We start from the raw sequence: 27,282 nt of genomic DNA on the forward strand, positions 1-27,282 counted from the left end.
GATCGGCAAGTGGTCTGTGCACGGTATTAAAGGAGAGCGCGTCTATCAGGGGTGGATAGTCTTACTTCCATGACCAGGCTATCTTCTTTGCCCTACAGCGGCCCGCCTCTCTCAGGCTCTCTTCTTCCCCTCGTTCCTGCAACCATTCTGTAAGGTCTTAGTTGAAGAAGAAATGACTGCCAATGAGAAATTTACAGCTGGAGTGTCCTCATGCTGAGTGTTAGTATGCCTTTAGAGGGTGCTCTGGTCCGATTTCGGGCGAACTATGCACCGAGTCGGGTTCAACTACCTCAAGATTCCGATTACGAGTCTCCAATCAATGATATGAAGTCATACTTCGGAATGCTCAAACGCGTGCGTAGGCTTGAGGGATGGGCAGGACTGTACAAAGGAATAAGTTCGTGGTTCTCCTCGTGTTCTGTTCCGCCACATGACCTGGACAGTGCCTTCGATAATTGAAGTTGTCTTGTCTGTGGTCCTGATTGGGCCACTGGTCGCGTTGTTCTCGGTCACGCCAGTCTACGCGAACCACACTCGTATGTGCACTACCTGATATGGATTAAATTCTCAGTTTATCTAACAGCGGCATATATGATCCTCATAACCGTCCCCATTCTTCTGCTACTGCCAGTGGAAATCATCAAGAATCGGTGCATCTGGTGTCAAGTTTTCTCCTGATGTATGAAGACTGACAAAGGAAATAGTGTTATCACGACACCCTATAAATTTACTGCCTTCCAGCCCAGTATCGCTTTGCAGGTCCTTCTGTCGCCAGCGGAGAGGGCTCACCCCCTACGACTCTATCTTCTCCCAGGTGTAGCCGTTGCGGCGATTGTTCCGGTGTTCTTTATCGTTGGCGCATCCCTACTTTGGCGGTTTATTACCCTGAAACTCGTCTTTCACCATGGTTTAAAACTGTGGTCTTGGACGTGGAGTCATACCGTATACCGGTTTTTCTCTGTCGTTTTACTTGTGTTGACGTCTGCGCTTGTGACGCCGCTCCGTGTCATGACTATACGCCTTTCGCTGCAATGCTTGCAGAGGGAGGAACCAAATGACCCGGAGCAACAATCAGGACACCACCATGATAATTCCCAGGCCGTTTACACCTCTGAAGAAGTGGTCGAAATCCGTGCGGGCCTGCCGCCATACACATCAGCTAAAGACTGTGCGAAACGGATCATGGAGGAAGAAGGAAAACAGGCACTTTTCCGTGGATGGTGGATCACTGCATTGGGACTTGCCCCCATGTTCTTGTCAACTTGATTTTTATTTCCTAGTCTACAGCAAAAAAACATTAGTACATGAACAATGAGCCTACTCTGCTGCTTTTTTCTTTTTCTCTTCAACCAGCTCGACGTTGTCTGCAGGAATTCCTTTCAGCACGCCGACCTGGTTTTCAATCATCTCGAGCACTTCGTCACTGACATCGCCGGATATGACAATCTCTTCCAGACCCTGAGGGTTCTTCGTGACAGAAGCACCCGTCGCGAATTTGGACGCAAACTGCTTTGCTGCTTTCTTCAGATCGATGTCGAAAGCCTCCAGCCCAAATACGGTCGTTATGCATTTTCGCTTGTTCCGCTCTGACCGCTTTATTATCACCTGGAAGGCATGTCAATGGTCATATAGGTGCTGGAATCGAGCACACTGTAACACACCTGTGAAGCCATCTTCTTCTTCAACGCCGCCTCCGCTTTGGCCTCTGCCTTGACCTCCTTCTTCGCCACATCTTTCTCCAGTTTCGATTGCGCCTCCAGACTCAGCGTGCCGACTTTGGTTTGTAGCGCCTCTGTGTGGCTTCTCATTAGTTGCGCCAGTTGATTAGTCGGCAGCAAAGCAAACCTTCGGAATAATACTTGTCGAACAGGTTAGGATGGTGGTCCTTTAGCCAGTCTTTACATCTTGTGAGGCTGGATCCAAATTCACAATATTCGGGGGGGTATGTGCAAACTGAAGCCCGGATTTTAGCAACAACCGTTGGGGAAGACATCACGTAGCTGACCCCCGCAGTAGAGCATGGAAACAGGGGGTACTGGCTCGGGAGGCGGTGGCGCATTGGGATCTACGACCGGCTCTGGCTCGGTTGCTGCTGCTGCTGCTGCTACGCCGCCTTTGCCTTTCTTGCCCATTCGGCGAGTCGATAACAGATCGTGGGAAGATCGGATACTCGACCACGTGACGAAGGTATGTACATGCTTGCCAACGCCAAGGGTTTCTCCAAAAATAAGTCAAGGCATGATGTATTGGAGCGTAACGCGTCCGGGCGCCGTTGTCCACTGGTTAGTCGGTGGGCGTGAATCGCAACCCAAGGTGCATGATCACATATACGGGTTACTTTATGGTGACTACTACTAGTAGTGCAATTAAGGGAGCTTGAACATGGCTGGTCCAGCCATAGTAGTTTAATCCGGCTCTCAGCATTCCAAGAGAGAAACCGCATCAAATCTAATTCTGTCGCGCATGTGAACTTCTTGGCGCGGAACAACGCGAGTAAATCGCGGCAAGTACTTTGGTTGGATCCACAACAATTTATTTTCTGGAACCTGGACAGTTCCGAGGCAGAGCTGAAAGCTCCCGCACAAATAGCGCAATGCTGACCATCCCAAATATCGGTGCTCGATCCATCGTTTGGGTTCTGCAAAGGAATCTTCAGCGCAAGTGGGCCGCGGCGGGTAGAAATTGTATTTGTGTGTCGGCCGGGGCGACTTGGATCTCAATGCACGACGGGTGTAGCAGGACATGGATGCGAATTGGAGCTGCGTTGCTAGCAAATGTGCCAGACAAAAGGCGAGCTGACCCGTTAATTCGGTGTTCGACTCGTTTTCGGATAGAAAAATACGCGCCGCTGCGAAGTATAAAATCCTCTGCAGGTTGGAGTTGGATGAACTAGCAAACATGCACCAAGCTTTTCTCGTCTTCGCACTCGCCGCTACCACCGGAATTGTCCATGCTGCCAGTGGCTTCGGCTCAGTTTGCACCAACATCGTCTTCAGCGACGGTTCCGACGACTTGGCGGCTGATTGCACGTCTGGCGGCGTCACCCGTCATTCGGATGTGAACCTCAATGGCTGCCTCATCGTCAACAATAACATGATGAAGTGCCAACACAAGTGAGCGGAGACCTGGAAGGCGAGACAATACTGACGATTCGTCAGTGGAAGCCCACAGTTTTCGAACCAATGCACCGGCTGCTCCCTTTCTGGAACGACACTCTCTTGCAGCTGCACTGGTCACCCCTCAAGCATTAATTTGAGTGAGCGGTGCATTTCGGCAGCGGTATAGCATTGACCATGTTGCACAGATAACTGCGTTGGTTTGAACTCGGCAGGACTTCTGACTTGTGCATAAGTGTGCGGACATTGGCTCTGGCAGATAAAGTCGAGGATACATATGGCGATAAGAAATGCTGTACTGGTTAAATTGGATAACGTCTGACCTACCGTACTAGTAAGCATATAAGTTGCCAGTGGATCTGAGCGTAGGAGTAGCAACGACTCCGAGTCAAAGCGCCAGAGTGGAATACTGAGTGTTGCCAGTAAATTCAGCAGCCATAACACCGAGCAGGGGCGTCACACCGGATTTAGCAAAATATATCTTGTTGCTGAAACGGTCGCTGAAACTGTCGGGGAAAACCGGAAGCGACCCGATTGGAACGGCACATTCGGCCCGCTCAGCCGCTCCAATCGGGTCGCTTCCGGTTTTCCCCGACAATTTCAGCGACCGTTTCAGCCGCGAGATATATTTTACTAAATGCGGTGTGCGTGATATTTGAGCAAAGAATGGTTGCTGGCGTCAGAAACTAAGCGGCAAAGTCACACACACCGTGACCGTGAGAATTCTCCGTCTGATCGGGCTCACGCGAAAGTCCTTGACCTCTTCCTACACCTTTCAGCCTGAATTGCATCCCTCTACCTACGGTCCCAGACGGATGGCTTACGAGCACGCGTCTTGAGCCTCTCAGTCAGCAATGACTGTCCGTCGCCTTCATGAGTAAGTCAAAGCAAGGCTTTATGGTATATAAGCGTCTGTGCTATGCATATTTCGTCTACTCCACTTTACCAATCTCATGTCTACAAAGCCTCTTGTCTTGGTGTGTTGTTTAGCTTCATGGCCATCGTTTCTTACAACCAGCTCAGGTCACCGGTGCTTCAGGATTTCTCGGATCCGTTGTCGTCCACCAGCTGCTTGAAGCCGGCTTTCCGGTTAGAGGGTAAACCATTTGTTTCTTCTATCCTACTCCGCTTCTCATCCGGTTTACAATCTAGCGCAGCTCGTGGCCGAAAAGTTGCGGCTCTCCAAGAATCCTTCGCCAAATACCCTCAGTTTAAAGTGGTCGAGATAGCAGATGTTGCCACATCGGACTATAGAGAAGCGCTTGACGGAGTCGGCGCTATTATTCATACTGCGGCACCCCTTCCAGGGCGTGTGGACAACGCGACAGCTCTAAAAATCGCAATTGACGGCTCTTTGCATATCCTTCGTGAGGCAACCAAAGCTGGAGTTGGCAAAGTTGTCGTCACCGGCTCGCTCATCACTTTTCCTGATGGGAAATATGGCCCGGATGGTATGCTTTTCGCTCGGATGGATATAATAATAACCAAATATCCTAGATTGGGTTTCTGTTACAAAGGAGGAAGCACTTGTCGGCAACTCTTTCGTGCTATATATGGCGGAGAAAAAGTTTGGTGAGCTAGCTGTGCTCGAATACGCTGAAGAGCATCCCGAAATGGACATCACAATCTGTAAGTAACTCTTCTCCTTCGTTTGACAGCATGCATCTGACCCATTGTTGCAGTTTGTCCTGCTTGGATCTTTGGGCCACTGTCACCGGGTTTTGAATCTATTGTTCCTACCCCCGAAGGCGCCTTTGCGGCATTTTCCACCGACGGTTTCATCTACCAACTCCTCCGGCCAGACAACACCAACTACCACTACACTCCCGGCACAATTGACGTGCGCGATGTTGCTCGGATCCACATTGCTGCCTTGTCTGCCCCGACCCCCAATGGAACTCGACCTCGCCGCGTTCCACTAGTTTATCCCCAGCAAACCGACTTTCGGGATGCTATCAAATTCATTTACGACGAGCGTCCAGAGCTGCGAGCAAGGCTTGCTAACCCCGACTCTGTACCTCGCTGGCCCACATATACCCGCGAGGTCGACGCAGCTTCACTGGAGGAGTTCTTTGGATTTCCCATTTCTAGATTCAAGACATGGCGCGAGACGATTATAGATGGAGTCGACCGGTTTATTGAGATTGAGGAGTATTGGAAGAGCAAAGGATTTGCTGTCGAGGTTCCCAAAGAGCCGCCGATGTAGATCAACTGTAGTAGCTCGTCTAATGCTTGATAAGCAGATTGTGCGCTTCTGCTTCTTCCCACTGCCATGGTGTGCATCGCATCTGTTTCTCCTCCGATGAGCCAAGTTTCGACATTCAGCCACAGGTTCCCTTTCTTGAGCTACCTGAAGAGCTCATCCTCTCTGTGTTAGACAATCTCTCTGAACTTGACTTGCTGGAGTTGCGTCAAGTTAGTTCGGTACTGCAACACCTTTCATTGTCTGTCATCCTCGCCCGTCATGGCATCCGCAATCCTCAAGCTCAGTTGAATGGGCCCGTGAATATTTCTTATACTGCCCTCCGTGCAATCGACGCATCATACCCGACAATTCTGACACAGTTGCGCCAACTCGAAGTCAGCTTCGCGAACTGCCCCTGGGACGACCGACGGCAGGCTTGGCATGCGCTCTCTCAATTAGCGCGGCATCTTCCCCTCATAGAATCCGTCTCGTTGTCCATAGCTACGCCAGAAACCCCCCGCAAGCCTAAAGAAATTCATCCCAGACACATTGGTTGCTCTGTTGAATAATCCGAAGCGCCCAGTGGTCATCATTCAGCACTTATACGCGACGATCGTGAGGCCCAAGCGCGTTAGCGTATTAGAGCGGGCATGGCATTCAGTCCATTCCCGCCCATCAGGCGATCCAGGTCAGCGCATCGACAACCACCAATTAGCGCAGAAATTGCAATTTTCGCTCGCGGCATCAACAAGCCTATTACATCTCCAACTCTCCAGCATTCGTCTGCAGTCCTTTCCGCAAACATCTGCCGCACTCGGAGCCTTCGTTCTCTTCAACCCATCGAAGGTCGTATACTTAAAACTCGCCGATGACGGGGAGATTTCTCCAGCCGAATGGGCCTACATGTTGCCTCATCCGAGCCTCCACTTTCCCGTCTTGAAAACACTTTCTATTCATGTCGACATTGATCATGCCGCTTTAAACCCATTTCTCGAGAGGCATGATCGTCTCGAGCGCGTGGACCTGTTCAAGGATTGGACAGGCAGCACCGTGAAAGCATTCACCGCCCCCACTTTGCCGAAACTGTCCCACTTTTCAGCAAGTTGTCGTGTTGCTGCTAGTTTCCTGAGAACCAATCACAGTTTTCCCAACCTGCACACATTCAACGTTGGCGTAGGCGGGGACGACGAAGCGAATGCTCCACGTTATTTTGATGCTGTGATGGACATGCTAGCAGACCCAATTCGTTCGTCAGTCATTGAACTGACAATCCGTTTCGAGCAAGTGATCGCCCCTTCCAGGAGCGAGGGCATATACCATAAGCCAATTGCACACGTAAAACAGCTGCGTATCACGGGCTGGCAGACAGACGACCTTGGGAGCGTTGCTAACTTTGCACGTTGGTTGGCTATTGTCTTTCCAGCGCTGAGCAAACTGATAATCGAGAGGAAACTGGGGTATCGAATCAAGGGACCGATGGTGTCAAATGAATTGATCTCCGCAATTACTTTAGCTTGCCCAAATGTCCTTTTGAAACAAGAATCGTATTTATGAGTTGGAGGGAAACAGGTTTGTGCGTCAAGGCAAGCCTCTGTGACTATCGTCTGTTCGGAAACCTAATCGAAGAACAGGCCGCCATTGATAGAGAGCTGTTGGTTCTGTTCAGTGTGCCAAAGATCTTTGACAAAATCCTACACTTTGACCCGTGACGAAGCGCGACTCTTCTGAGGCAATATATGATACAAGGCCAGCGATGTCGGCACTCGTTCTGGAACGAAACACCGCTGTCGGTAAATGTGACGGCGAAAAAAAGACTGTGCCTACCCAGTATGATTCAGAGCAGATCCAGTGTTCATCTGTGATAGCTTTAGTTAGGTCAAGACATTTGCTCCATGATCTCACTAGTGGAATGACCCTCCCCGACGACGCCGCATCCAGGCCCTGCACTGTTATTTCCTTAGAAATGGTGGGAGGAAGGTAGGCCTGGCTTACACATGTCCGTATCGATCGCCCCCGGGGGCGTACGCATTAACGGTGATTCCATGCTTCCCCAATTCGCGGGCTGAGCAAATCAGTTACTTATCATAGGAAACCGAACGCCTACCACAAGATTGGACTAGTCCGCGAACCGCAAATTTGGAGGCACAATAGGCTGTAGTATTAGCAAAGCCTGTTCCCATATTCAAATGAAATGTCTTGGGTCAGAAATGAACTAAATGCCGACCTTGTTTCCCCGCAACAGAAGATGCGGCAATCATCCGTCCTCCACGGCCTTGTGCAATCAGCTGCACTGCGGCGTACTTGAAGCAGAGGAATGTCCCCCGGGCATTGATTTCTAGGAGACGGTCCCAATCCTCCACAGAGGCTTTGGAACAAATCATCAGATGCCACCGAAAAGCATCGAGCACCAACTGTCAAGCAGTCCAGCATATTTTGCAACTCCTGCGTTCGCGACCATCTGGGTAGTGACAAATTAGAAAGGTGAGTGTATTTTAGAAAAAACACGACAAACCACATCCAAACCGTTGTGTACTTGCACCACCTCAGTGATCATTGCTTGAACTTGATCCTCCTTCGACACATCCGCAATGTGGGCCGATACAGAATGGCCTTTGGCTTTGATCTCTTCGACTACCGCGTCCAATTTCTCTGAGTTTGCAGCAAGGTCATTGACTCCAACGGCAAAACCATCCTCGGCAAGGCGCAATGCTATTGCTTTGCCAATTCCTTGGCCTAAGCAGTCCGCTGTTACTGGTTGGTAAGTCTGCGAAGGTTGAAGGACATACCCGCGCCAGTGACTAGAGCGACGCCTTTGGCCATGATATCGTGATATCGATAAGTAGTGTGCGAGGTCAAGTCTGAGTTTCTATAGGTTCACGAGAGTGGCCAGTGATTGTCAGTTTGTTGATGACTTCCTATTAAAAGTTCTCCCGCTGAGTCTCTGAGTCCTGTTAGCTTGTGGCGACGAGCTAAGACTCGGAGCTTATTTCATTTGCGCACTCCAATGAAACAAGCATGATGTTTCCTGAGTTTGAAGCAAAGAGTGTCGTGACGTGACTGCTACTGTCACTTGCGTTGCACCATGTCGAACTCGAAAGGGATAGCCCTCGTCACTGGTGCAGGTACGACTCTGACGTGAACGTGCCGCCACCCTCTATAGACATACATCTTAGCTCGCGGCCTTGGCTACTCCATTGCTCTACGTCTCGCGCAAGATGGCTTTGACCTCGGATTGAATGATTTAGCCCCTAACAGGGAGGCCCTCGAATCTCTCAAGAAGGAAATCGGACTTCTCGGTCGCTCGGCCTCTACTCATATCGCAGATGTTTCACAAGAAGATCAGGTGGTCGCGATGATTGCTCAAGTAATTGAACAACATGGAGGCCTGGACGTGGTACGCTCGTTTGAGCATTTGCCCTGTTCCCTCTTCACTCCTTGCTGAGATGGTTGCCAACGCTGGCGTTGCAGGAGCACCTGGTGTTCCTTTCATCGAAAGTAGGTCTGTGCCTCAGTCAGACCGGCAGACTGATGGGAGCCGGTAACTAGTCCCAGTCGAAGAATGGGATCGAGTTATGAACATCAACACGCGTTCGACATTTCTATGCTACAAGCATGCCGCCGCGCAAATGGTCAAGCAGGGGCGCGGTGGAAGTATCATCGGGGCCTCATCTGTCGCTGGCAAGCAAGGTATCTTACACTTGTTTACGACTTTGCAGACAGAGTAACATTTGCTCCAGGAATGCCATTCAATGGACCCTACTCTGCATCTAAGTTCGCTATCCGTGGCCTGACGCAAGCCGTCGGTATGGTATCTATCCCAGCCTTGAGATAGCTTCATAAGGTTGGCTAGCTAGTGAATATGGGTCGCATGGAATCCGCGTAAATGCCTATGCGCCAGGTCTCATCGATACCCCCATGTGTAAGTGGGTTGGGTTTATTTAGCCATTACCATCGCTCACAGAAGAATGTAGTGAACGCAGCTGCAGTGAATGGTGATGTCGCTCAACTCAAGGCTCAAGTAAATTTGTAGGGGCTTGACCGTGTTTTATCATTCAACTCTTTCAGATACTTCAGCAACAGCCGATCCAGCGCACAGGGTCAATTTGATTTTCGTCCTTGCTGGTCATCCAGCTAATCAAGCATAGAGCCCCGAACGATGTTGCAAGCGTCGTGTCGTTCCTTGCGTCCAAGGAGTCCACATTCATCACAGGTTGGTGCATCCATATAGTTTGTTTTTACTGGATTCTCGAACTCTTTAGGACAAAGTGTTCGTGCAGCGTACTTATACTCTCGATTTTGGCGCTGACCCAAAACCAGATCTCTGTGAACGGGGGTTTATTCTATGACTGAGAAGCTCCATGTCGTTATTTATTACCTGTACAAGTACTGCGGACGCTTGAACACAGAACAGACCGTATGACAACCGTAACGAGTGACTGTCGGGTGTGTTTTGATGGACCGTGGCGATTTCCAGGCTCAAACGCGCGCCAAGACCACTCCCTTTCCTTTCCCTTCCCCTCCTCTTCATGTCGACGCCGCAGACTTCGAGCTTCATTCTAATAGATGACCGAGACAACAATGTGGCCTATAGCGGAAATTGGGTAGTTGGAGGTGCGTTTGCCTGCTATTCTTGGTTGATTTTGCACTAAAATCGGCCTCCAAGGAACTTCTCATGAGTACGATAGGACAGTCTCTTCCTCGTTAAATGTTGGCGACTCCTTCACCGTCAGCTTCGCTGGTGCGTGTTCAGCCGTATGGTTTGTTTTATTTTACTTACCTTGATGGCTTTAGGAACGCGCATATCGGTCTTTGGTACCTACGACAGCAGTTCTAATGGTGTAAAGACACTGTACTCGATCGACGGAGGAGCTGCAGCTACCGCGACTTCCAAGTCCTCTAGCGGTGACTCATACCAACAACTCTTCTGGGCGTCGGATGCTCTCTCTAATGGTCCACAGTAAGGAGTATCCGCGTCAGATGAGCAACGACACTAAACACGATTTGTGCAGCAAACTCAAGGTCACAATGGGATCGGTTAACGGGGGTCTTCCGGACGGAGAAGGCACTATTTGGTTCGACTATTTCAACGTCTCTCAGAGCTTGGTTGCCGTTTCGAGTACTGGACCCTCTTTGACACCTTCCCCGAGCAACACCAATCAAAAGCCCGACGCTGCTTCTACAGCCTCGTCGAGTTCTTCATCTGGCACGGGAGTGCCTGCTGTGGTGACATCCAAGAAATCGAGTAATGGCGGTCTTATTGGTGGAATCATTGCGGCTGTCCTCATCATCCTACTCCTCGTGGCTGGATTTTTCTACTGGCGTCGACGCCGCCAGCGGAGAGATGTGTATCTTCCTGCCCCGAGCACAATGCACAGTTCGTTTCTCTTTCTCTCTCTTGGTATGATTGCTGAGATGTTGTTCAGCTCCCACTGGTCCTCCCCAAATGCAACCCTTCCTTCAAACCCGACCGACAACTCCGATGAGCTCTGTAGCTGGATCCGTTGCTGCTCTTTCCGCCCACGCGGCAAAACCTGGGTTTGACGCACGGCTTACCCACGCAGCGCCATCTGTGCAACCAACTTACGACCCGTACTCTGAAATTGGTGCTTCCATGTTCCAATCCCCCTTAAACGCCCCCACTTCATACGCGCCTTCGACAACCGCTCCCTCGGTCACATCCACTGGCCTTAGCGGCCCACTCTCTGTTGTTAATGGAACGACAGTCGACGGTGATTCTGTTGCAGAGCTCAAGCGCAGGCAGAAACAGGTGGTCGACTCATATGAACAAGGAATTGGTTCTAGCTACCAAGCACCCCTCCAGCATACTGACAGTGGTCTGCGTGGAGATGCGTTAGCTGGTCCTGCAGAACTTCCACCCGTCTACACTGCCAACTAAGCTTCCCTTCCTTTACTTCACTTGACTTACTGATAGCCCTATATCTTTCTTATGGTTGAATCTAACCTGAGCCGCTCGTTCTCAATTGTTGTATATACCCCAGACGGTCTATGGACATGTTCTATCTCCAAATAAATTATCTAAGGCAGGACCGGCAATCTAGACATCTCACGGACGGCCTCCATCGTCCCTACCAACCCTCCCTTCTTTTCACCGTCGGGGCTGCCAGTGAACAGCTCCAAACGCGCTTTTCGAATGTCCTCCCCGTGAGCAAATGCCTCCTCCCACCACCGATCTTCCGGGGGAGTGTCCCGCCACCCGCCCGCAAAGAGCTTGCGAAGTTTGGGGGTGGAAGCATTGAATGCACGAACTTTCTCCCAGTATGGTGGCCGAGCGCCAGTTGCTGAAGGTGCCGAATCCGCGTCAGGTGGGACGTATAATCCATTGCTGGCAAACACCAGGGCTGGAGGGACAGTGATGCGTCCAACTTTGAAGCAGAATTGGTTGACCACGACACCTGCAAGTAGAAAAAAAAAAAATTGATGGACATCAGCTGTGGAGGAACGTCCAGTTCTACTCACTGTATAAGAACGCGCCATCGTGCTCAGGCACAGTCGCAGCCCGCGCGGCGAGGGCTTTCATCAGGGCTTCTGGCTCCGCGTTGCCGTTGATGGGAAGGGGTGTGCTCGCGATGGGCGATGGGTCCACGCGCTTGCCAGCTTTTTTGTCCTTGGCAGAGACAGGCTTGACGAAACGGAAGACAGTGTAGAACCACTTCTGGTCCCAGGTAGCGATGGTGGCACGGACTTCGTAGCTGGAGAGGGTCGGGATTTCGCGGATAAAATGGTAGTGCTTGGCTAGCAGGAAAATATAAATTTGGGAGGCGTGAAAATAGAGGACAACACACCGCCGAGAGGTGCAAAGCCCCCAACACGGAGAAGGGTCGGGAACACAATAGTAGCGAGGTGCATACGCGTCCTGTCAAGAGTCTATGGCAAGCTTGTCGTGAGGGTTGTGGGTGCCGATAGCATAAATAAAACACACCGCTCCGTAGCTGGAATTGCTCATATGAAGCAAGAAGTCGCCTTCGTGGATGCCTTGACGCGTCTCAGCATCATAGACATGGTGGAAAACGGGCGAGAAAAGACGCACCGACACTCCATTTGTAGGTCCAAACCTGGCGGAAAGGATTGACGCCGATGGCCATACGACGTTCATTCCAGTCCTGAAGGGCTAGCCTCCACTTTTCGCCACGGGTAAAAATATTGCGAATCTGGAGTGCGCGGTACGACAAGTGGTCGGGGATGACATAGTGGAAGACGCGGAAATGCCATGCCAGCGGCCACGACCCGAAATTGAGAAGGAAAACGAGAATCGTAAAGTATTTTGCGATGACTGGAGTCATTTTGACGCCGCTCAGGGCCAGGCGGAGGACAACATCCAGCTTCTGGCGGAGGACGAGGGCAGTGGCCATGATGGTGGTGGACGGAAACAGCGTTGGCTGGTACGCATTTTAAGGATAAGATCAAGTGGTAATCATTTAGAGAGAGATGGACCGGCCAATTATGTTGCCGACTAGATAAACATACGAACAGCTACAAACTCTCCACCCGCTCACTTGCGTCTACTTCGTACAACACCTCTGTGCGAATCACGTATTTTTCCCCTTCAGTGACCCCACTCCCCTAGATTTATTCTCAAACAACAAAGACTATAAACAGACCAAGTGCTCACCTCATGCAGTAAACTTCCTAACGCGGCGCCATGAGGAAAGACACAAACGGACCCTGCTTTCGGTCTGACTGGCCGTGCATCCATCACACCCACTTCAGCACCCGGAAGAAAGAAAGTTGTACAGCCACCAGAAAAGTTGTCATTCAGGTAGATGAGGAACGTCAAACGTGAGTAAAGGGAAGGATCCGAGTCGTAAATATATGAAGGTGGTGTCGAAGAGCTCATGGCAGAGGCAGGCCAAGCACCATCGATCTGTTCAACTTTGAGAGGTGTTACGCAACGAAACACAACACACATGTGGTCGGTATAGTGCGCCAGGGCGATAGCGATATAATCTGAACCGGCGATTGATACCACGGACGACACCACCTTTGACGGTTTGTGGCAAAAGATCGACTACTCGCTCATAGAGAGTCGCGATGAATGACTCATCAGCCAGCCAGATAAAGTTGTGTGCAAGCACGGAAGTTAATTGGGTTGCAGACCCAGCAATCGGTTCGTCAGGGAGCAGACCCACTGCTTCTGCAGCGTGAATAAGACTCTGGCACTCTGAAGGGTCGAAAACGTCATTAATAACGAAGCCTCCTGTCACATCTAATCAGCTTGTGATAAGTAGCAGAGAAAATCCGGACCTGGGACGCCGGGAACATCGAATCGTTGAGGCTTACGTTGCGAAGAAGGTAGAAGCGGAATCGTTCCTGGAGGAGAGTAATATACGATGGCAGCGTGTTTATTCGGTGGTCGTCTCTCTGGTCCAGGTGTGGTATGCAATGGCTTGATGGCTTCAACATGGAGGTCACCTCTTGGAGTTAATGATGGGGAGGGAAGAGTTGTCTCGACAGAGAATGGGGGATACCACCGCAAACGACTGCCTGGTTTTATCGAACCACCTTGCGTGGATGATGAGGGTATGTATTGAGGCTGTGTGGTCCGCAGAATTGCATTGAGCACGCGCCAAACGAGGTTTTCCTCCTCTTGTGACATGGACGGGTCAAGTACTGCGTCACATTCGCGCACCCAGCGCTGGAGAGCACCGAGCTTGGGCACCACTCCGCGAATTTCCATCTCGGAAAGCAATACGAGGGCGTCAATATGGCGATGGTCGACAAGAGCGGATGATATTCGTGAGGTTAGAGAAGATCCAGTGTTGGACGTCTCTGTTGCGACGCGCCAGTAGTCGTGTATTGCTGTCCTAAACGGTTTAAGGGCCTTGAGAGAGATTAATTCTGGGTTTTTGGCTAAGATGGTAAGAGTGTCTGTTGTCATCTCGAGCTCGTCAACAAGAATAAGATCGCCAATCATGTCGTCGGTATCGAGTTTTTGTTTCTTGAAGACCACAGTAGTGGCATCAGAAGACCCGGGACCCTGCTTTCGTTTTTTGGTTTTGCCCATGCCAATGGGTGTTGGGGCCAAGGGTGACGCCGTCACATGGCCCACCCACCCATCTACACTGCACTGAATGCCCCAGTTGTCGCCTCTGTACCGTCCACTTCCTCACTTCAATGCACTGCGGATGGCCAGATATTGTTTCTTACCAAGACTTCCCTTTATATCATGGTATGGCTCGCAGTTGATGGTCTACACTCGATTCTAAAAAAACATTGCAGACCCCAAACCATGGCTTGAACTTCGACCTTGTACCCCCCATCCAGGCGCAACCACGCAAGATGAAGAAAACTCCGTCCGAAATCGAGGAAGAGGTTGAACCTATCGGGTGGTTCCGCACTCTTGTCCAATTCGACCGGCCTGTGAACTATGTATGGCCTGAACAATCTCAGAGTATGTTGTTTTTTAAAGCATTGGTCAACATCGCTCATCATCCGTTAGACTGGAATGCCATGGCCATGGGAACACTCGATATCGCTCTCTGGGCAGTTGCCTCGTCTCCCAGTGGCCTTTCCCCAAACGCGACTTGTATAGTCGCCGCCCTCACTTCAAGTATGGACCTCAGTCTGTGGACTTCTCAGAGGAACGCGCTCAACGGAGAGTGGAGTAAGGTCAGTTGCACCAATCGTTTGGTGGTTTCTCAGAAGCTTGCAAGTAGATCTTCGACGTAACTCCTTTCCTACTCGACTATTTCTCTGATGAATCCAGCTCTGTGCGCGCGTTGAGGGCCCAGATTACCAGTGCGTTGGTTTCCTTGAATATTTGGTTGAATGTTTATTCGAAATAGGTATCCACTGGTCCTTACAATGCGACTTCGGAATTCGTCCTGCAACTCTGGACGGGTCACTCCTCGTCGCAGGAAACAGAGCTGGGATGCTCTTGGTTTTTTCGGTATCTCTCTCTCTCTGATTCTGCCTTGTGTGTCAAATTGTCACAGATACGGTGCTGGTCGACTTGAACTGCTCAAGGCTGTTGTTGTGTCTCAACAGTGGATCATACGTGTTGCGATATCACAATGGCGCACTATTGAGCAAGGAAGATGTTTGGTTCTGTTTACTCCTGTCGAGCAGCGTTGAACTTATTCAAAGGTCATGCCTCTGTCGCCTTTTCCGCCGACGACGGCACTGTTGGTTGTGTCAACATAGAACAAGTCCTTGAAGATGCACCGTCGGCAACAACCTTCGGACTATCCTTCACTGTCCGACTTGAAATTCTTGATGACGAACCACGTGAGGTCGCCCGACGAGATATTCGTCCGGCGCGCGGGTTGCAATGGATAGAACTCTCAAAAACAGAGGTATGGTGTTTACCCGTGTCCTTCTCTCTCTATTTCATTCGACCCTAGTCTGTATTAGCGTTTACAAAACCGGGAATCATTGGGCTCTGGCGCGGCGCCTCCTCCTTTTGGTCTGGTCTGAAGCAATTCACTCTCCGTCAGACCCCTCGGCTTTCTTGTGGAACATCGATTTTCTCCAATGCCATCGGTCTGATTTACGTTCCAAAAAAGGATGCATTACTTGTTGCTCTCGCGGATGGCTCAATTCACGGACTGCACGCCATATCCCGACAACCAACATGGGACTTTGCGCAAAGCCCAGCGTTGATGAGCGATACTTTGTCGCGGGTTGCCAGAACAACATTCGTGCGCGTAGAGCCTCCGAGTACTGTCGATGTCGAAGTCGTTGCCCGGGTAAGCGGAATGGCTTCTTATGATGGTGGGGCCACCATGGTTTGGTTGCATGAGTGCGTTCAACCACCCTAGCCCTTATTGATGATGCATTAACAACATTTAGAGCAGTGCGTCCAGCAGACTACAGCTACAAACATGATGCCCGTCACACCAACCTCTTTGTTGTCGCCAAACTATGGAGTTGGAATGAAGAGGATGATGGCAACACAGCTGTGGTTCAGAATCTTGTGGAAGTGCTACAGGGATCACGAGCAGGTTGGTATTATCGACACCGAGAAAAATTACTGATGCTAACTTACAGCATGCGGTATCACGCCTGCTCACATCCTTCGACCAGTATTCCTTGCGCTCAGCCCACGAAGGATCAACGACGAAAATGGCCTCCATGCTCAAATTCTGTCCGTATTGCCTTGGCCTGACTCGGAAGATGAGACCCATGCCATAAAGCTTGTGCCTTGGACTGGGGCATCCGGCTCAGAGATGCGGCGAGAATTTCGTGACAGTATGACCGCATATCTGTTTGGCTTAGATGACTTCTTGAAGCTTCGATCGAGACTGGGGGTTGCCGATTTTCTCTGGGTCTGATCAAGCTCTCTCTCTCATCTCGTTACTTATTCTGTCCCAGAAGCACTTAAAAACCGAGCAGAAGCGTGATGATGTCGGCGTTGTCGCGACTGCCCTTGTCTTAAGGTTGTCTCACGGATTTGTGAGGACTATCATACGCCATCTCGTCGCAGCGATTGGGTGTCTTGAGGGTAAGCACTTGTTACTCTCGTTCGCAATCAGTCATGTGACCTATTCAGCGAGCGATGCGCCATTCGTCTTCCGCATGGTTATGCATACCTTGCTTGCAGACGTCCCTGTAGGATTGAAGGAAGAGGGTACACTTCTCGCACGAGCAATGACCGCGACGCTGCCAAATACGGAATCAAATGTGACAAACGGTTTGACCGAGTTCTGTCCTGCCTGTCGGGTGGAAATTCCCTTCACCCAAGTAGGAGTCGCGATCTGCTCTCGTCGCCATCACTGGGGTATGTTTTTAGGCTGTCTGCATTCCAGCTAGTTCAAACTTTGTTCAGATCGTTGCTCCATTACCACATTCATTTTGTCATCAACGCGCGTTAGGGCCTGTGTCGGTTGCGGTCGCAAAGCATTCCTTTCCTCAGATGACAACGGTTTACCCCCGTCGGCACGGGGATGGGCTATAACTGCGCTCTTGGAGGCAATACAGCGGTGTTTGTTTTGCGGTAACACCTTTGCAAGCGCGTTGTGATCGAGCTTCATGGATGGGGAATGAGGACACGATAAAACATGGGGGATTTCTATTTAGGAAGGCAATAGTTACTGGTAAGTCTGCTGTAAATTCTATGGTGTTGGTCTAGATGACCAAGTTCGGGCCCAGTATTAGATCCTCACAACTCTGAGTCGCAGTCCAGTTGGCAGCCTGGGCAATAACGTTGGACATGTCATCCATACTCTCGGCGGTGATCAAGCGCTTTGAGCGGCGCCAGCCCTCCTGAATCGGAAGACGCTCTTCACGAAAGAATATCTGCACAAACCTGGGTCGCCATCATTAGCGACCATTGACAACAGTCATTAATCGCTCACTGTTTTGGTGCAACGCCAGTTGAGACATTCCCCATTACACTGAGATAGAAGGCCGACTCCCGAATGCGGACGGCGAACTCCTTTGGCGTGTTTGTGATGTTCGGGTTCGTCTTGATGGACATATCGAGTCGTTCTTTCATGACTAGACCGGCAGAACTGGCGTTGTAATAGTTGACGCCAGGATTAGAATTGGCGAGGGTCTTGAAGAGCGTCTCGTTGAAACGGAGGTTATCCCCCAGTCCAAAGTCGGCACGCGAGATGGAGGCGTCGTGTTCAACGAGGTTATGGCTAATGCGAATCAGCTTTCTGATTACCATGAACAAGCTATAAATGCCGTACAGCGCCAACGCGTCCAGATCTAGCGCCGTAGGCGCATCTCCGCTCAGCAAACTGAACTTGGCCGCTTGGATAACCGCGTTGGAGGCAACATTCGTTGAGGTGGATCAGGAACTGTACAATGAAGACGGCGACAACCTACGAAACCCTCTACCACAAACGAGAATTAGTATTTAAACAGCAAACTCAACAACTTACGAAGTGCTGCATCCAAAATCATGGGAACGGTGATTCCTTTGCCATTGCGCGGAAGATAGCCATGGTTTGCGAGGCTGGCGGCACTTCAGATTACCCCACTTTTGAATTTTTTTTGCCTACGTGTTCAGCCCCGGGCATGGGGAGCGGACATCGGATTTGGTAGGAGCGATCCATTGGTGATGGTCGGCGGGATGAGAGTTTTGTGCTGCCCCGTGGACCAATTTGACGAAAGTGCAAAGGAAAATGAGCCTCTGGAAGTACATCTGGTGTGAATGGTCGGTTTCTGGTTGTGTATTCGAAGGACCTCACTCTCTTATACTCTGCTTTGTCCAGCGGTTACATAATACGACTTCGTACTCAGCGCCAGTATCATCTGCCACTTAAATTTAGATAGTACTGTAGTACAAAATCCATATCGTTCGAAAGCCTAATCGAGGCTGCGCAATCGGCTCTTTTGGCATGAGGCTGTCAGAGTAAGGTCTGCCAGTGTTCAACTGATGCTTATGAGCGGACACAGATGCCCGAACTGACCTGAGGGCTCCAGATACAGCGCGAGCGAGAAACTTTCAGAAAAATCTTTGAATTCCCTTGCTAACTTTTAAGTTTTTTATCAGCAAGTACTAGTATGAGAAATTGAACTTGAATGAGTGAGAAAATAGTGTAGGTCGAGACTCTAGAGCTCGGGCTTGAAGCGGCAGGTATAGTCATCAGCATTGCTCGTACATACTGGCCGACTTATGGAATGGCCGCTGGGACTTGAGCTGGCCAATAGCATTTGAGAGGTAGCGGCTGTGCCATTGCAGGTTAGCTGCGGGAGTGCCGCTGCCGCTGCGATCTGTCGAAAAATCGCTGCGCGTTCTTGCATAAATCGATAATTCCGCAAGAGTTCCTCCGCTGAGATAGACCTGCCCGAAATTGATTTAATAGATATCACGTGATCGTGTCGGTTGCCTAAATCGGGACATCGCAGCCCTCTCCACTTGTCTCGTGCTTTCACCCTTCACCTTCACCTCCACCTCCACCTTCCTTCCTTTGATCTCACACAACCATGTCCTGGCAAGGTGACTCCCATCGCGGCTTCATGCAGTCCTCGACCAACGTCTCCTCGTAGCATACGTCGACACCAACCTTGTTGCTAGTGGCAAGATCGCGAAGGCTGCTATCCTTGGTTTGCAAGGTGGTGTGTGGGCATCAAGCGCTGGATACCAGGTGCGTCTTCGATATTCGATATCCCTGCTCTCCGATGACTTTTGACTAGCTTTCTGCGGATGAGCAAAAGGCGATTGTGGCGGCATTTAACAACCCAGACGCCGTACGAGCAAGTGGATTGCGGCTTGCCGGCCAGAAGTTCTTCACTCTGTCCGCTGACGACCGAGTCATTCATGGGAAGAAAGGGGTGAGTTTTGTTATTCCTAGAACTCGATGTTTTGTCTGACGAAGACAGGCCGATGGCTATGTAATAGCCAAGACGAAACAGGCGGTCCTTGTTGCTGAATACGCTGGACCCATCCAAGCCCCAGAAGCAGCCCCAATCGTGGAGGGTTTGGCGGACTACCTCATTGGAGTTGGTTATTAGACGGCGAGGGACGTAACGAGAGAGAGAGAGAGAATCTGTAACTTAGCATGCACCGAAGAGTTGAATATCATACCGCTGTCCAATCTTCACAACGCTTTGCTTGGTGTCCAGCGTTGGTGCAGCGCCAGTTCTGTGTTGACCATTGGACGAGCGATCACGTGCTGTTCTGCGTCTTTCCCTCATTCTCCCATCCCATTCCCAGAATGGTTTCGGAAGTCGATCTAGCCGTAACAGTGCATTATAAGACTTCAAGCTCCAAGGCAAAACTTTCCTCGGTGGAGGAAGCGACACCTATCATCCGTCGAGGCAGAAACGTTAACATATCACTGGTGTCGAGTGCTACTAACCCATGGAACAGACCTCTCTGTTTTGAAACACGTACATCCTAAGCAAGCAAATATCTCCATTGTCTGGCCAGGAGCGGTGCGCTTCTACTGGTCCTGTCTACCTGGTTCCGTAGGTCTCTCTACCATTCAGATGGAAGTTGACAAAGTTTCTTAGGTGATATACCAAACAGTGAAAACACTGGATTCAGACACCAATAACAATCCCTCCTTCAGAAGAACTCTTGACTCGCTGTTCATGTAACCCGTCTATGTTGGGTCAACTCTTGGTTCATCGCATTCCAGCGAACGCATCATTGTTCGCGAAACAGAGAGTCGGCAACCTGTCTTTCAATCGTATGCTCGAGCAAACTCCTCTTGCTCTGATATTCACGCTACTTCCAGTCCAGCCACAACTTTAGAGGTCTGCCTCATGTGGTCCCAAATATCTGAAGCTGACATGACCTCAGCCAGCAGTCAGCATCAAGGCGGAACCTGTATATGACATACCCATCCCACCGGTGAGGAAATCCAATTTTCACAACGTTAACTAATTCACCCCCAGTACTCTAGAGGCTCAGACGTGATAGTAGGCTGACTGTTGGCATCCACGAGCAGTTGCTAAGTCTGATCACAGGACGTAGACAAACCCTCAACACCACGAATATTGCGGCGAGATCGGTATAAGTCGTCTTCTGAATCGACAAGCGAGAACAGGGTGAGTTACGAGGACTCTCACACCCTACAACTCGAGCTATCCGAAGTTCGACGCCGAATCAACATAGAGATAGTGCGGGAGCGAGCGATCTTGAGTAAACTTGAAGCCTTGGGCGAAACCAATAGTGATGCCGACGACGACATATCCTGTGAGTATTTCAGTCAAACCTTCCTACGACTCTGATTATTCCTTTAGCCGTTAAGGCGAGATTCAGGCTACTGGAGGCCGAATTACGCCAGGAGCGCTTGCGGCGTCACCAAGCTGAAGCTTTTGTCGACGACATTCGCAGAGAGCAACAGACACCGTTTGTGGTTCCGGCCCTTCTGGATGCATTCGCGGACATATCTCGTCTCACAAATGAGAGCCATTAATCCCATAAATTTAAGTATCGATAGATTTTGGATGGATACACTCGCCTCGTCACAGGAACGTGACTCGTCACATTTTTTTTTGGCTTTGACCTTGACCGTCGTCATGGCCCAAGCTGAGAAGGAACTTTACTTGTCCATTATTGAACGCCGAGATCCAAATCCACTTGCGATTCGTTTCACAAGCCCCTTTCCGCACATCCGTGAACCGTTGCTCCTACTCCAAGCCGCGTCGCAAGAACAAAATCCACTCGTATCCACACTGTCTGATAATATCGTTCATTCTCCTTCCCCTTTCTTAGCCTTGAGTGTCGCGTCAGATAATATTCCAGCTTCACACGAAGCTTTCCATACGGACACAGCGTATCCTGATAGCAGACCCACGATAGAAGTTTACCTGGAGAACCAAGTCTCGGTGGGTGACGCCTATATTGTGCCAGGCCCTACTATCTGATCAGTCGAAAGTCAACCCAGAGCCAAGATTCGGGAACCTCTTCTATTGCGTCTTCGCGCCATGCAACACCTCAGGCTGAAGCAGAAGCATTATCAACGAACGTGTCGGTCCGCGGATTCTTACCTCTCAACACTGTTTCCAGACAGCTTTTTCTACAGTTTCACCCAGCAGAAAATGAGGCCGAATTCGAACACGATAGTCAAGAAACACAGGGCACTGAGGATATGAAAATCGTTGGTTGTCTCTCTTGTATCACTGGAGCTTGATCCCAGTGTCTCCCACCTGCAGTCGTCTTCGCCTTCGCCAATTCCTGGACTGAGTGACTATAGGTGCCGTCCGAATGGTCTGTCTTTGGCTTATGATAACGTTCCAACTCTCTGAGTCCTCCTTGCAGATCGTCTTCACATATTGTGTGGGGAGCTTCTAGATGTTAGACGAGAAATAAACGCAAAACTTATCAAAGAATCGGCCATCGTAGAGGCACTGCGGGGCCATCAGGCTGAGATACCAGGTCTACAACAAGGCGAAATCTCGCTTCAAGACAAGTTATTTAGTGAGTTGACCGCCTTTCGATCGATGAATCTCACTAATTACTCGGTAGTCTATCACACGCGAGCGGAATTCTTGAAGCACGAACGCGACCGACTCAAGGGAACCCGTGACCAAGTCGAGAATGCAATTGGAGATGTCGCTAGGAATGAACGGCTGCCGTTTATCTCCCCAGCCCTCCTGGACATGTTTGTCGAGATCTCGAAACTGAGCACCCAAGTTGTCAATAGCCAGGCTCTCGATGCAACGCAAACCTCTTGAGATTGAGACGAAATGACATTGTACAAGTAGTGAACAAGATGGCCGTTTGGAAAGACAGAGCAGTGATTTCTTTCTTCGTTTACGAAGCGGCTTCAGCCCTCAACGATTGTATGTGCTCTTCATCCTGGGCACTCAGTCCAAATTCGAATTTAGCAAATGTGTCTGTGGCTTCAAGGAACGCTTGCTTGATCAGATTGGCCTTGTGCGGTGTGCGGACTTGAATTCTGCATTCAAAGGGACTTGGAGCAGTGAGTATTCCCTACAAGGCAGACTGTGAGCAACCTGGGGGAACACCATGCAGAGCCCGCACTCTTTGATAGTCAAAGAGGTCGAGATCAATCTCTTTGCCGCTGTCATCGAGTGGAGGCTGGAAATTGAATGCCCAAACCAGGTTCAGGGTGTTGATATTCTATTGCGTGAGGTTCAAAGAGGTAAGGAGACAGTATAAAGTTGACTGCACGATGGAGTTCTGGGCAATATTGATCCCGGGGCATATTCTCTGGAATATGAAGATCAGCTACCAGTGGAGTTACTGCAGTCTGGTGTAGCACGCACACGACCAACTCCAAAAGGAAAGCTTGGACGAAGACCATCAACCTGAACGCCGGGCTTCGTTCCATGTTCAGTAAGGATATATCGGTCAGGATTGAAAGTTTCCGGAGCGTCAAAGAGCGCTATGCGGCCATCAACCATCATTCTCCATCATGACGCGGACTCGGTTACGTACCTGGGTCATGAAAAATACCCCCTATGGCGGTTGAGCGCAGTTTCATCTCTGCTGAGAATTTCCATACTTACATGTGTTAACGAAAATAGTTGCGCCACTTGGTATGAAGTAATCGCCATACTGTTCATCCAATTATCAAGGCATAGAAAATAGTAACTCCCCTCGTACCTGTTCTGACCGCAGTGTGGCGTGTGGAACCATGAGCGGGGCAACTGGACGGAAACGATGCGTCTAAGGCTGTCTAAAGCAAGCTTGGCAGACTATCAAAACACGATCTTACCTCAAGAATAAGGGCTCGGATATAATGCAAATCGTCCAGGTCTTTGAGAGAAGGCAAGCGTTGAGTGCCAACGATACGATCCATTTCTTCCTGGGCTTTCTTTTGTGCATCGGGAAACGCGGCCAAGACAAGCACCAAGGACTGAAGAAAGGACGAAGTCGTGTCCGAGCCGCCTTCCACGAGAGCACCTCCAAGGTATCTGATTTTGCTCAGGTCAGCATAGACGAAAGCTGCAAAATGCAAGTCCAAACGTAGACAGCTCTCGATCCATACCCAATGCCTGCTCTTGATGTAGAATATCCTCCATGTAGCTCCCATTTTCCTCCCCTCGTGCCAGACGACGAGCAGTTTGTTCCAACAGGTCAACATATAAAGTTCGCTGAAGCTGCCTTGTTTTTGCGCAGTCGCGCTTCCATTTTGCCCATCGCTGAGGCACATATTTGAGAATTGGTATGAGATCGACTGGAGGAGTCGCGCCAGGCTCCAGAACACGCTCCCACTCATGCTGAGATTCGAAGAAAGCAGCCGTTGCTTGCGTCTCGTATCGAGGAGAGCGCACGCCGTACAGTACAGACAAAATGACAGAGCTTGAATACCGCCGAAGGTGCGTATAAAAGTCTTCGGGCTTACGATAAAAGTCGTAGAGTAGCTGGATGGACTCTGCTTGTTGGATTGGAAGATGGAGGACGGAAGCTTGTGGTGTGAGGACAGAACGGGAAGCCCGCCTGAGGGTTCGCCAAGTTTCGGCTGGATAGAAAGGTAAGCTTCGATAAATATGTATTGCAGCAAAAAGTCCACCGTAGCGAGCCAACACCATATTCCGACCGCCAGCGACTAGATCTGCAACGAACATCGATGGTCTGTCCGCTGTCGAGCTACTCCGTTTGTCCATCAATTCTTTGACCGCGGCTGGATCAGTAAGAACAACGACAGTCCCTGGGCCCAATTTGAGCTGTAGTAAATTAATCGAGGGAAAAAGTAATGGGACGGCAAACACACGGAATATATTCCGCCATACTTGCGCGCCCATTCGGTGAATCTGTCGACACATGAGCAGTTACGACGGCATTTGAAACTAGGACGATCACTTGTAGTGCGCAAACTCTGTTGGGAAGATGTGCAAATTACCAATGAGGGGAATCGTGGGTGGTCCAGTAGGTAAATGCAACTCCCTTGATCCCACTTTCCGCATAAAGAATACGAAGAGCAGGAAGGAGACAATTGCGTATGCATAGAGTGCAGACATCGCTCAAGCTGCCAGGATATGCTCGACTATTTACACCTGAAAGGCGGCTATGGGCGGCGTGGCTGGGGCGCCGCCTATGCATAGGCTCGTTCTCATAGTGTTCTGGCGTTGACTTGAGAAGTAACCAGGTATCGATTCGCTAACCCAAAAGGTTGCCATAGATTATTTTGGTCGTACTGGACCAAAGGTAGGAATAGACTTGTGCATTCCGTCATAACTCGTCACGGAGTTGAACCTTGCTCAAAAAACACCCTCAAGTACTTACTTACCCTCAAGGAATAAATCAACATAAGCACGACGCTACTGGATACAAACTGGAGTGTCGACTGACTAGTGACTACATGCGACATCTAAATAATGGGTATCATCAAGGCGGCTTTGGCTGTTCACCACCATCGTCCACGGGTTTCATAGCATCGTTCTCATGTTCCCGTGCAAACGGCCGCTCAATATTTGGGACGTCCGCGAGCCAGGCATGTTTACTCAATTCCTCTGCTGACTGGCGTTTCTCCGGGTCGAGATGTAACATGGGAAGCAGGAAGTCTGCGATAGCGTCGGCTTCCGTTTGTGGGAAGAGGTACTTGTCGTGAAGGACTGCTGTGATTGGCCATGGGCGTAAGCTCTGGATATGGAGTAGCTTTCCTGAGAGGGGAATGAATGTCGAGGGAGATGTAATGGAGAGAAGCAAGTCACCTTTGGCGTCGAAGAACTCCCCACTCCAACGCCCCGACTTGCGCACGTGCGCGGGAATCTCTCCCAGTAGTTCAATTATTTGAGCAATGTGGTCGTCGTCTTTCGTATAACGGGGACGCCCATCAGCACCTTTCGGTGCTGGAGCAGGATCAAATAGGTAATCGCCCCCTGTCATCACCTCGAATAGCTTTGAAATATATCAGTCGGTGTACAAAGCGGAATGAGAAAGCCACCAACAACGCATGCGACGCTCCATATGTCGGCGCTCGTTCCCCAGTTTGTTGATCCTACAATGACTTCGGGGCAACGATACTGCCTCGTCTGGATATCATTGGTGAAATGATGGTCCGTCCACGTCGCTGAAAAGGGTTCAACTGAGACCGGGATATAAGGCGACAACTATTACCATTCCCAAGGTCCGCAATCTTGACTGTGATCATCTCATAATCGGCCTCGTCGACTTCCTCAATCCAATGTTCTTCTCCTTCAGGCTTATCCCGTCCAACATCAACAGTGAGTACATTTCGAGGAGGGCTAGGAGTCGGGATTGTCGTGGCTGGAGGCGCAGAGTGCGACATGGTCAAAGCCGACATTCCCAGATCACCGTCGTCTGTAGGTGCACTTTGTGGATTTCCGCCATGAGAAATCTTCATCATTCCGAGGCCCCACTTGTCTCCCAATGGTGGCTTTGGCCGTCCGGCATTAATACCGCTAGTTGGGCTCGTGCTCAGAGATGTCAAACTGACAAAACTGCTGCTTGGACTCGGAAGAGGCTGACTGCCCGTAATGTTGACATTGATAACGTGATGACGAGGGCCGGGTGTGATGTTACCGCCGCGACCAGTCGATGGGGGCACACCAGTAATTCTGGCTTTGGGAACACGATGTTGTTGAGAAGGGGAGGTTGTAGAAGAAGAAGCAAGCTCTGCTTGTATCACTGATTCGACGTTAGGAATATAAATGAGCACATTTTCTGGCTTGAGATCTGGCGGACAATCAGAGTTTGGAACTCCAGAAAGGCGATTAGTTCACGGACCGGTATGGATGACCCCGCAACATCGATGCATGTAATCCAGGCCAAGTAGGACCTGCTTGGCGATCTGCTTCACTAATGGAATGGGAACGCCTTTATTCTTTCGCTATAGTCAGCAGATTAACGCGTTCAGAAGAGATTAGACGCACTTGATGTCGCTTGATGAGGCCAAGAAGACTTTCCCCCAGAACTTCGAAGACCATGCAGATATGGGTACCATTTGGCCCTTTATGGCGAAAGTGGTCAAGGAAAGATATAACGTGGTTCTTTCCAGGATGGTCGTTGGTGCTAGCAGTGTCCGAAGACGTGACTAGACGCTGGAGGAGCTTGATTTCGTCCACGGCAGTCTCTGTATACCGAGCTGCTGATTTGACGACCTTGAGCGCGACGTGGCGTTGCATCCTAGCAACGTTAGCTGGCATAAGACAGATAAACGCGGAACGCAACGAACTGAACATCGCGGGCAAGCCAGACTAGGCAGGTCAAGCGTCTAGTGAATCCGATGGAGCCATAATGGCTCACCAGTTGAGAAATGACCCCATCCTAGCTTCCTAACAACAACGTAGCGACCACTAAGAATCGTTGAACCACCGTTCGGAGCGAGCGGTCGACGAACCTGGCAAAGGTGTCGCCAATTGACACAGGATGGTAGCCACCTGGGATGTCGTAAGGCCTGCAGGGTCGCAGAGAGCAATCAGAGGCCACCTTGCTTATATTCTTGCCAATCCTCCTCTTCATCGGCCATGGGGAACTACCAGTAACCCCTCTGCACGGCTGAGAACGCGGAGATTGGTCCGAGGAGACAATTCAAAGCAAGAAACGAGGTGTTATCTTGGTGTTCGCATGCCTTATCGCACCCCAAACTATCAAACAGCTCCGGATCCAAATTCACGCAGGACCTGGCG

The 27,282-nt window shown here is 50.3% G+C and overlaps 14 protein-coding genes across 14 annotated transcripts; 8 read left to right on the forward strand and 6 right to left on the reverse strand.

Moving 5' to 3' along the window:
* Positions 1 to 430: 430 nt before the first annotated feature.
* MIND_00617000 (uncharacterized protein) lies at positions 431 to 1,266 on the forward strand (the record flags this gene model as incomplete). The annotated part of the gene is made up of 3 exons (XM_037362921.1): positions 431 to 536; positions 584 to 650; positions 705 to 1,266. 3 exons carry the CDS (start codon positions 431 to 433, stop codon positions 1,264 to 1,266), a joined length of 735 nt encoding a protein of 244 aa, XP_037220842.1.
* A 51-nt stretch (positions 1,267 to 1,317) lies between these two features.
* On the reverse strand, positions 1,318 to 2,156 carry MIND_00617100 (Translation machinery-associated protein 22; the record flags this gene model as incomplete). Its single annotated transcript, XM_037362922.1, has 4 exons — positions 2,006 to 2,156; positions 1,846 to 1,953; positions 1,662 to 1,792; positions 1,318 to 1,605 (listed from the first exon to the last, which is right to left on the reverse strand). The coding sequence occupies exons 1-4, from the start codon at positions 2,130 to 2,132 to the stop codon at positions 1,318 to 1,320; spliced, it is 654 nt and encodes a 217-aa protein (XP_037220843.1). The 5' UTR covers positions 2,133 to 2,156.
* A 724-nt stretch (positions 2,157 to 2,880) lies between these two features.
* MIND_00617200 (CVNH domain-containing protein) lies at positions 2,881 to 3,351 on the forward strand (the record flags this gene model as incomplete). The annotated part of the gene is made up of 3 exons (XM_037362923.1): positions 2,881 to 3,113; positions 3,159 to 3,256; positions 3,305 to 3,351. Exons 1-3 carry the CDS (start codon positions 2,899 to 2,901, stop codon positions 3,349 to 3,351), a joined length of 360 nt encoding a protein of 119 aa, XP_037220844.1. The 5' UTR covers positions 2,881 to 2,898.
* A 718-nt stretch (positions 3,352 to 4,069) lies between these two features.
* MIND_00617300 (Epimerase domain-containing protein) lies at positions 4,070 to 6,855 on the forward strand (the record flags this gene model as incomplete). The annotated part of the gene is made up of 7 exons (XM_037362924.1): positions 4,070 to 4,093; positions 4,140 to 4,213; positions 4,269 to 4,567; positions 4,614 to 4,745; positions 4,799 to 5,318; positions 5,360 to 5,696; positions 5,803 to 6,855. 7 exons carry the CDS (start codon positions 4,070 to 4,072, stop codon positions 6,853 to 6,855), a joined length of 2,439 nt encoding a protein of 812 aa, XP_037220845.1.
* A 1,516-nt stretch (positions 6,856 to 8,371) lies between these two features.
* On the forward strand, positions 8,372 to 9,651 carry MIND_00617500 (NAD-binding protein; the record flags this gene model as incomplete). The annotated part of the gene is made up of 11 exons (XM_037362925.1): positions 8,372 to 8,423; positions 8,475 to 8,695; positions 8,745 to 8,796; positions 8,848 to 8,988; positions 9,039 to 9,104; positions 9,152 to 9,220; positions 9,273 to 9,319; positions 9,367 to 9,398; positions 9,447 to 9,511; positions 9,561 to 9,568; positions 9,619 to 9,651. The coding sequence occupies exons 1-11, from the start codon at positions 8,384 to 8,386 to the stop codon at positions 9,649 to 9,651; spliced, it is 774 nt and encodes a 257-aa protein (XP_037220846.1). The 5' UTR covers positions 8,372 to 8,383.
* A 176-nt stretch (positions 9,652 to 9,827) lies between these two features.
* On the forward strand, positions 9,828 to 11,197 carry MIND_00617600 (Amidohydro-rel domain-containing protein; the record flags this gene model as incomplete). Its single annotated transcript, XM_037362926.1, has 5 exons — positions 9,828 to 9,912; positions 9,965 to 10,039; positions 10,093 to 10,258; positions 10,311 to 10,675; positions 10,725 to 11,197. 5 exons carry the CDS (start codon positions 9,828 to 9,830, stop codon positions 11,195 to 11,197), a joined length of 1,164 nt encoding a protein of 387 aa, XP_037220847.1.
* Positions 11,198 to 11,337: 140 nt separating this feature from the next.
* Positions 11,338 to 12,671, reverse strand: MIND_00617700 (uncharacterized protein; the record flags this gene model as incomplete). Its single annotated transcript, XM_037362927.1, has 5 exons — positions 11,338 to 11,750; positions 11,779 to 12,054; positions 12,105 to 12,186; positions 12,242 to 12,294; positions 12,350 to 12,671. 5 exons carry the CDS (start codon positions 12,669 to 12,671, stop codon positions 11,338 to 11,340), a joined length of 1,146 nt encoding a protein of 381 aa, XP_037220848.1.
* Positions 12,672 to 12,792: 121 nt separating this feature from the next.
* MIND_00617800 (uncharacterized protein) lies at positions 12,793 to 14,344 on the reverse strand (the record flags this gene model as incomplete). The annotated part of the gene is made up of 4 exons (XM_037362928.1): positions 13,564 to 14,344; positions 13,227 to 13,516; positions 12,932 to 13,183; positions 12,793 to 12,882 (listed from the first exon to the last, which is right to left on the reverse strand). Exons 1-4 carry the CDS (start codon positions 14,321 to 14,323, stop codon positions 12,793 to 12,795), a joined length of 1,392 nt encoding a protein of 463 aa, XP_037220849.1. The 5' UTR covers positions 14,324 to 14,344.
* Positions 14,345 to 14,359: 15 nt separating this feature from the next.
* Positions 14,360 to 17,280, forward strand: MIND_00617900 (uncharacterized protein; the record flags this gene model as incomplete). Its single annotated transcript, XM_037362929.1, has 13 exons — positions 14,360 to 14,488; positions 14,539 to 14,710; positions 14,759 to 14,928; positions 14,976 to 15,057; positions 15,105 to 15,208; positions 15,286 to 15,358; positions 15,406 to 15,614; positions 15,663 to 16,060; positions 16,111 to 16,262; positions 16,309 to 16,586; positions 16,633 to 16,762; positions 16,811 to 17,038; positions 17,087 to 17,280. The coding sequence occupies 13 exons, from the start codon at positions 14,360 to 14,362 to the stop codon at positions 17,278 to 17,280; spliced, it is 2,319 nt and encodes a 772-aa protein (XP_037220850.1).
* Positions 17,281 to 17,385: 105 nt separating this feature from the next.
* MIND_00618000 (uncharacterized protein) lies at positions 17,386 to 18,412 on the reverse strand (the record flags this gene model as incomplete). The annotated part of the gene is made up of 5 exons (XM_037362930.1): positions 17,386 to 17,566; positions 17,616 to 17,903; positions 17,955 to 18,018; positions 18,150 to 18,223; positions 18,270 to 18,412. 5 exons carry the CDS (start codon positions 18,410 to 18,412, stop codon positions 17,386 to 17,388), a joined length of 750 nt encoding a protein of 249 aa, XP_037220851.1.
* A 785-nt stretch (positions 18,413 to 19,197) lies between these two features.
* Positions 19,198 to 21,137, forward strand: MIND_00618100 (uncharacterized protein; the record flags this gene model as incomplete). The annotated part of the gene is made up of 9 exons (XM_037362931.1): positions 19,773 to 20,031; positions 20,084 to 20,181; positions 20,227 to 20,309; positions 20,355 to 20,405; positions 20,454 to 20,472; positions 20,519 to 20,569; positions 20,614 to 20,637; positions 20,686 to 20,914; positions 20,962 to 21,137. 9 exons carry the CDS (start codon positions 19,773 to 19,775, stop codon positions 21,135 to 21,137), a joined length of 990 nt encoding a protein of 329 aa, XP_037220852.1.
* A 103-nt stretch (positions 21,138 to 21,240) lies between these two features.
* Positions 21,241 to 22,398, forward strand: MIND_00618200 (Profilin; the record flags this gene model as incomplete). Its single annotated transcript, XM_037362932.1, has 6 exons — positions 21,241 to 21,549; positions 21,600 to 21,695; positions 21,747 to 21,821; positions 21,877 to 21,931; positions 21,983 to 22,141; positions 22,190 to 22,398. The coding sequence occupies 6 exons, from the start codon at positions 21,241 to 21,243 to the stop codon at positions 22,396 to 22,398; spliced, it is 903 nt and encodes a 300-aa protein (XP_037220853.1).
* Positions 22,399 to 22,477: 79 nt separating this feature from the next.
* On the reverse strand, positions 22,478 to 24,651 carry MIND_00618300 (putative cytochrome P450; the record flags this gene model as incomplete). Its single annotated transcript, XM_037362933.1, has 11 exons — positions 22,478 to 22,657; positions 22,709 to 22,807; positions 22,859 to 22,897; positions 22,954 to 23,072; positions 23,126 to 23,146; positions 23,197 to 23,245; positions 23,294 to 23,356; positions 23,406 to 23,635; positions 23,679 to 24,357; positions 24,405 to 24,444; positions 24,494 to 24,651. The coding sequence occupies 11 exons, from the start codon at positions 24,649 to 24,651 to the stop codon at positions 22,478 to 22,480; spliced, it is 1,677 nt and encodes a 558-aa protein (XP_037220854.1).
* Positions 24,652 to 25,018: 367 nt separating this feature from the next.
* MIND_00618400 (uncharacterized protein) lies at positions 25,019 to 27,122 on the reverse strand (the record flags this gene model as incomplete). Its single annotated transcript, XM_037362934.1, has 10 exons — positions 25,019 to 25,293; positions 25,345 to 25,531; positions 25,582 to 25,703; positions 25,751 to 26,329; positions 26,381 to 26,477; positions 26,527 to 26,779; positions 26,829 to 26,850; positions 26,900 to 26,949; positions 26,994 to 27,033; positions 27,083 to 27,122. The coding sequence occupies 10 exons, from the start codon at positions 27,120 to 27,122 to the stop codon at positions 25,019 to 25,021; spliced, it is 1,665 nt and encodes a 554-aa protein (XP_037220855.1).
* Positions 27,123 to 27,282: the final 160 nt, after the last annotated feature.

Source organism: Mycena indigotica (assembly GCF_014461135.1).
Source record: "Mycena indigotica strain 171206Taipei chromosome Unknown Mind.scaff0005, whole genome shotgun sequence".
NCBI lineage: Eukaryota > Fungi > Basidiomycota > Agaricomycetes > Agaricales > Mycenaceae > Mycena > Mycena indigotica.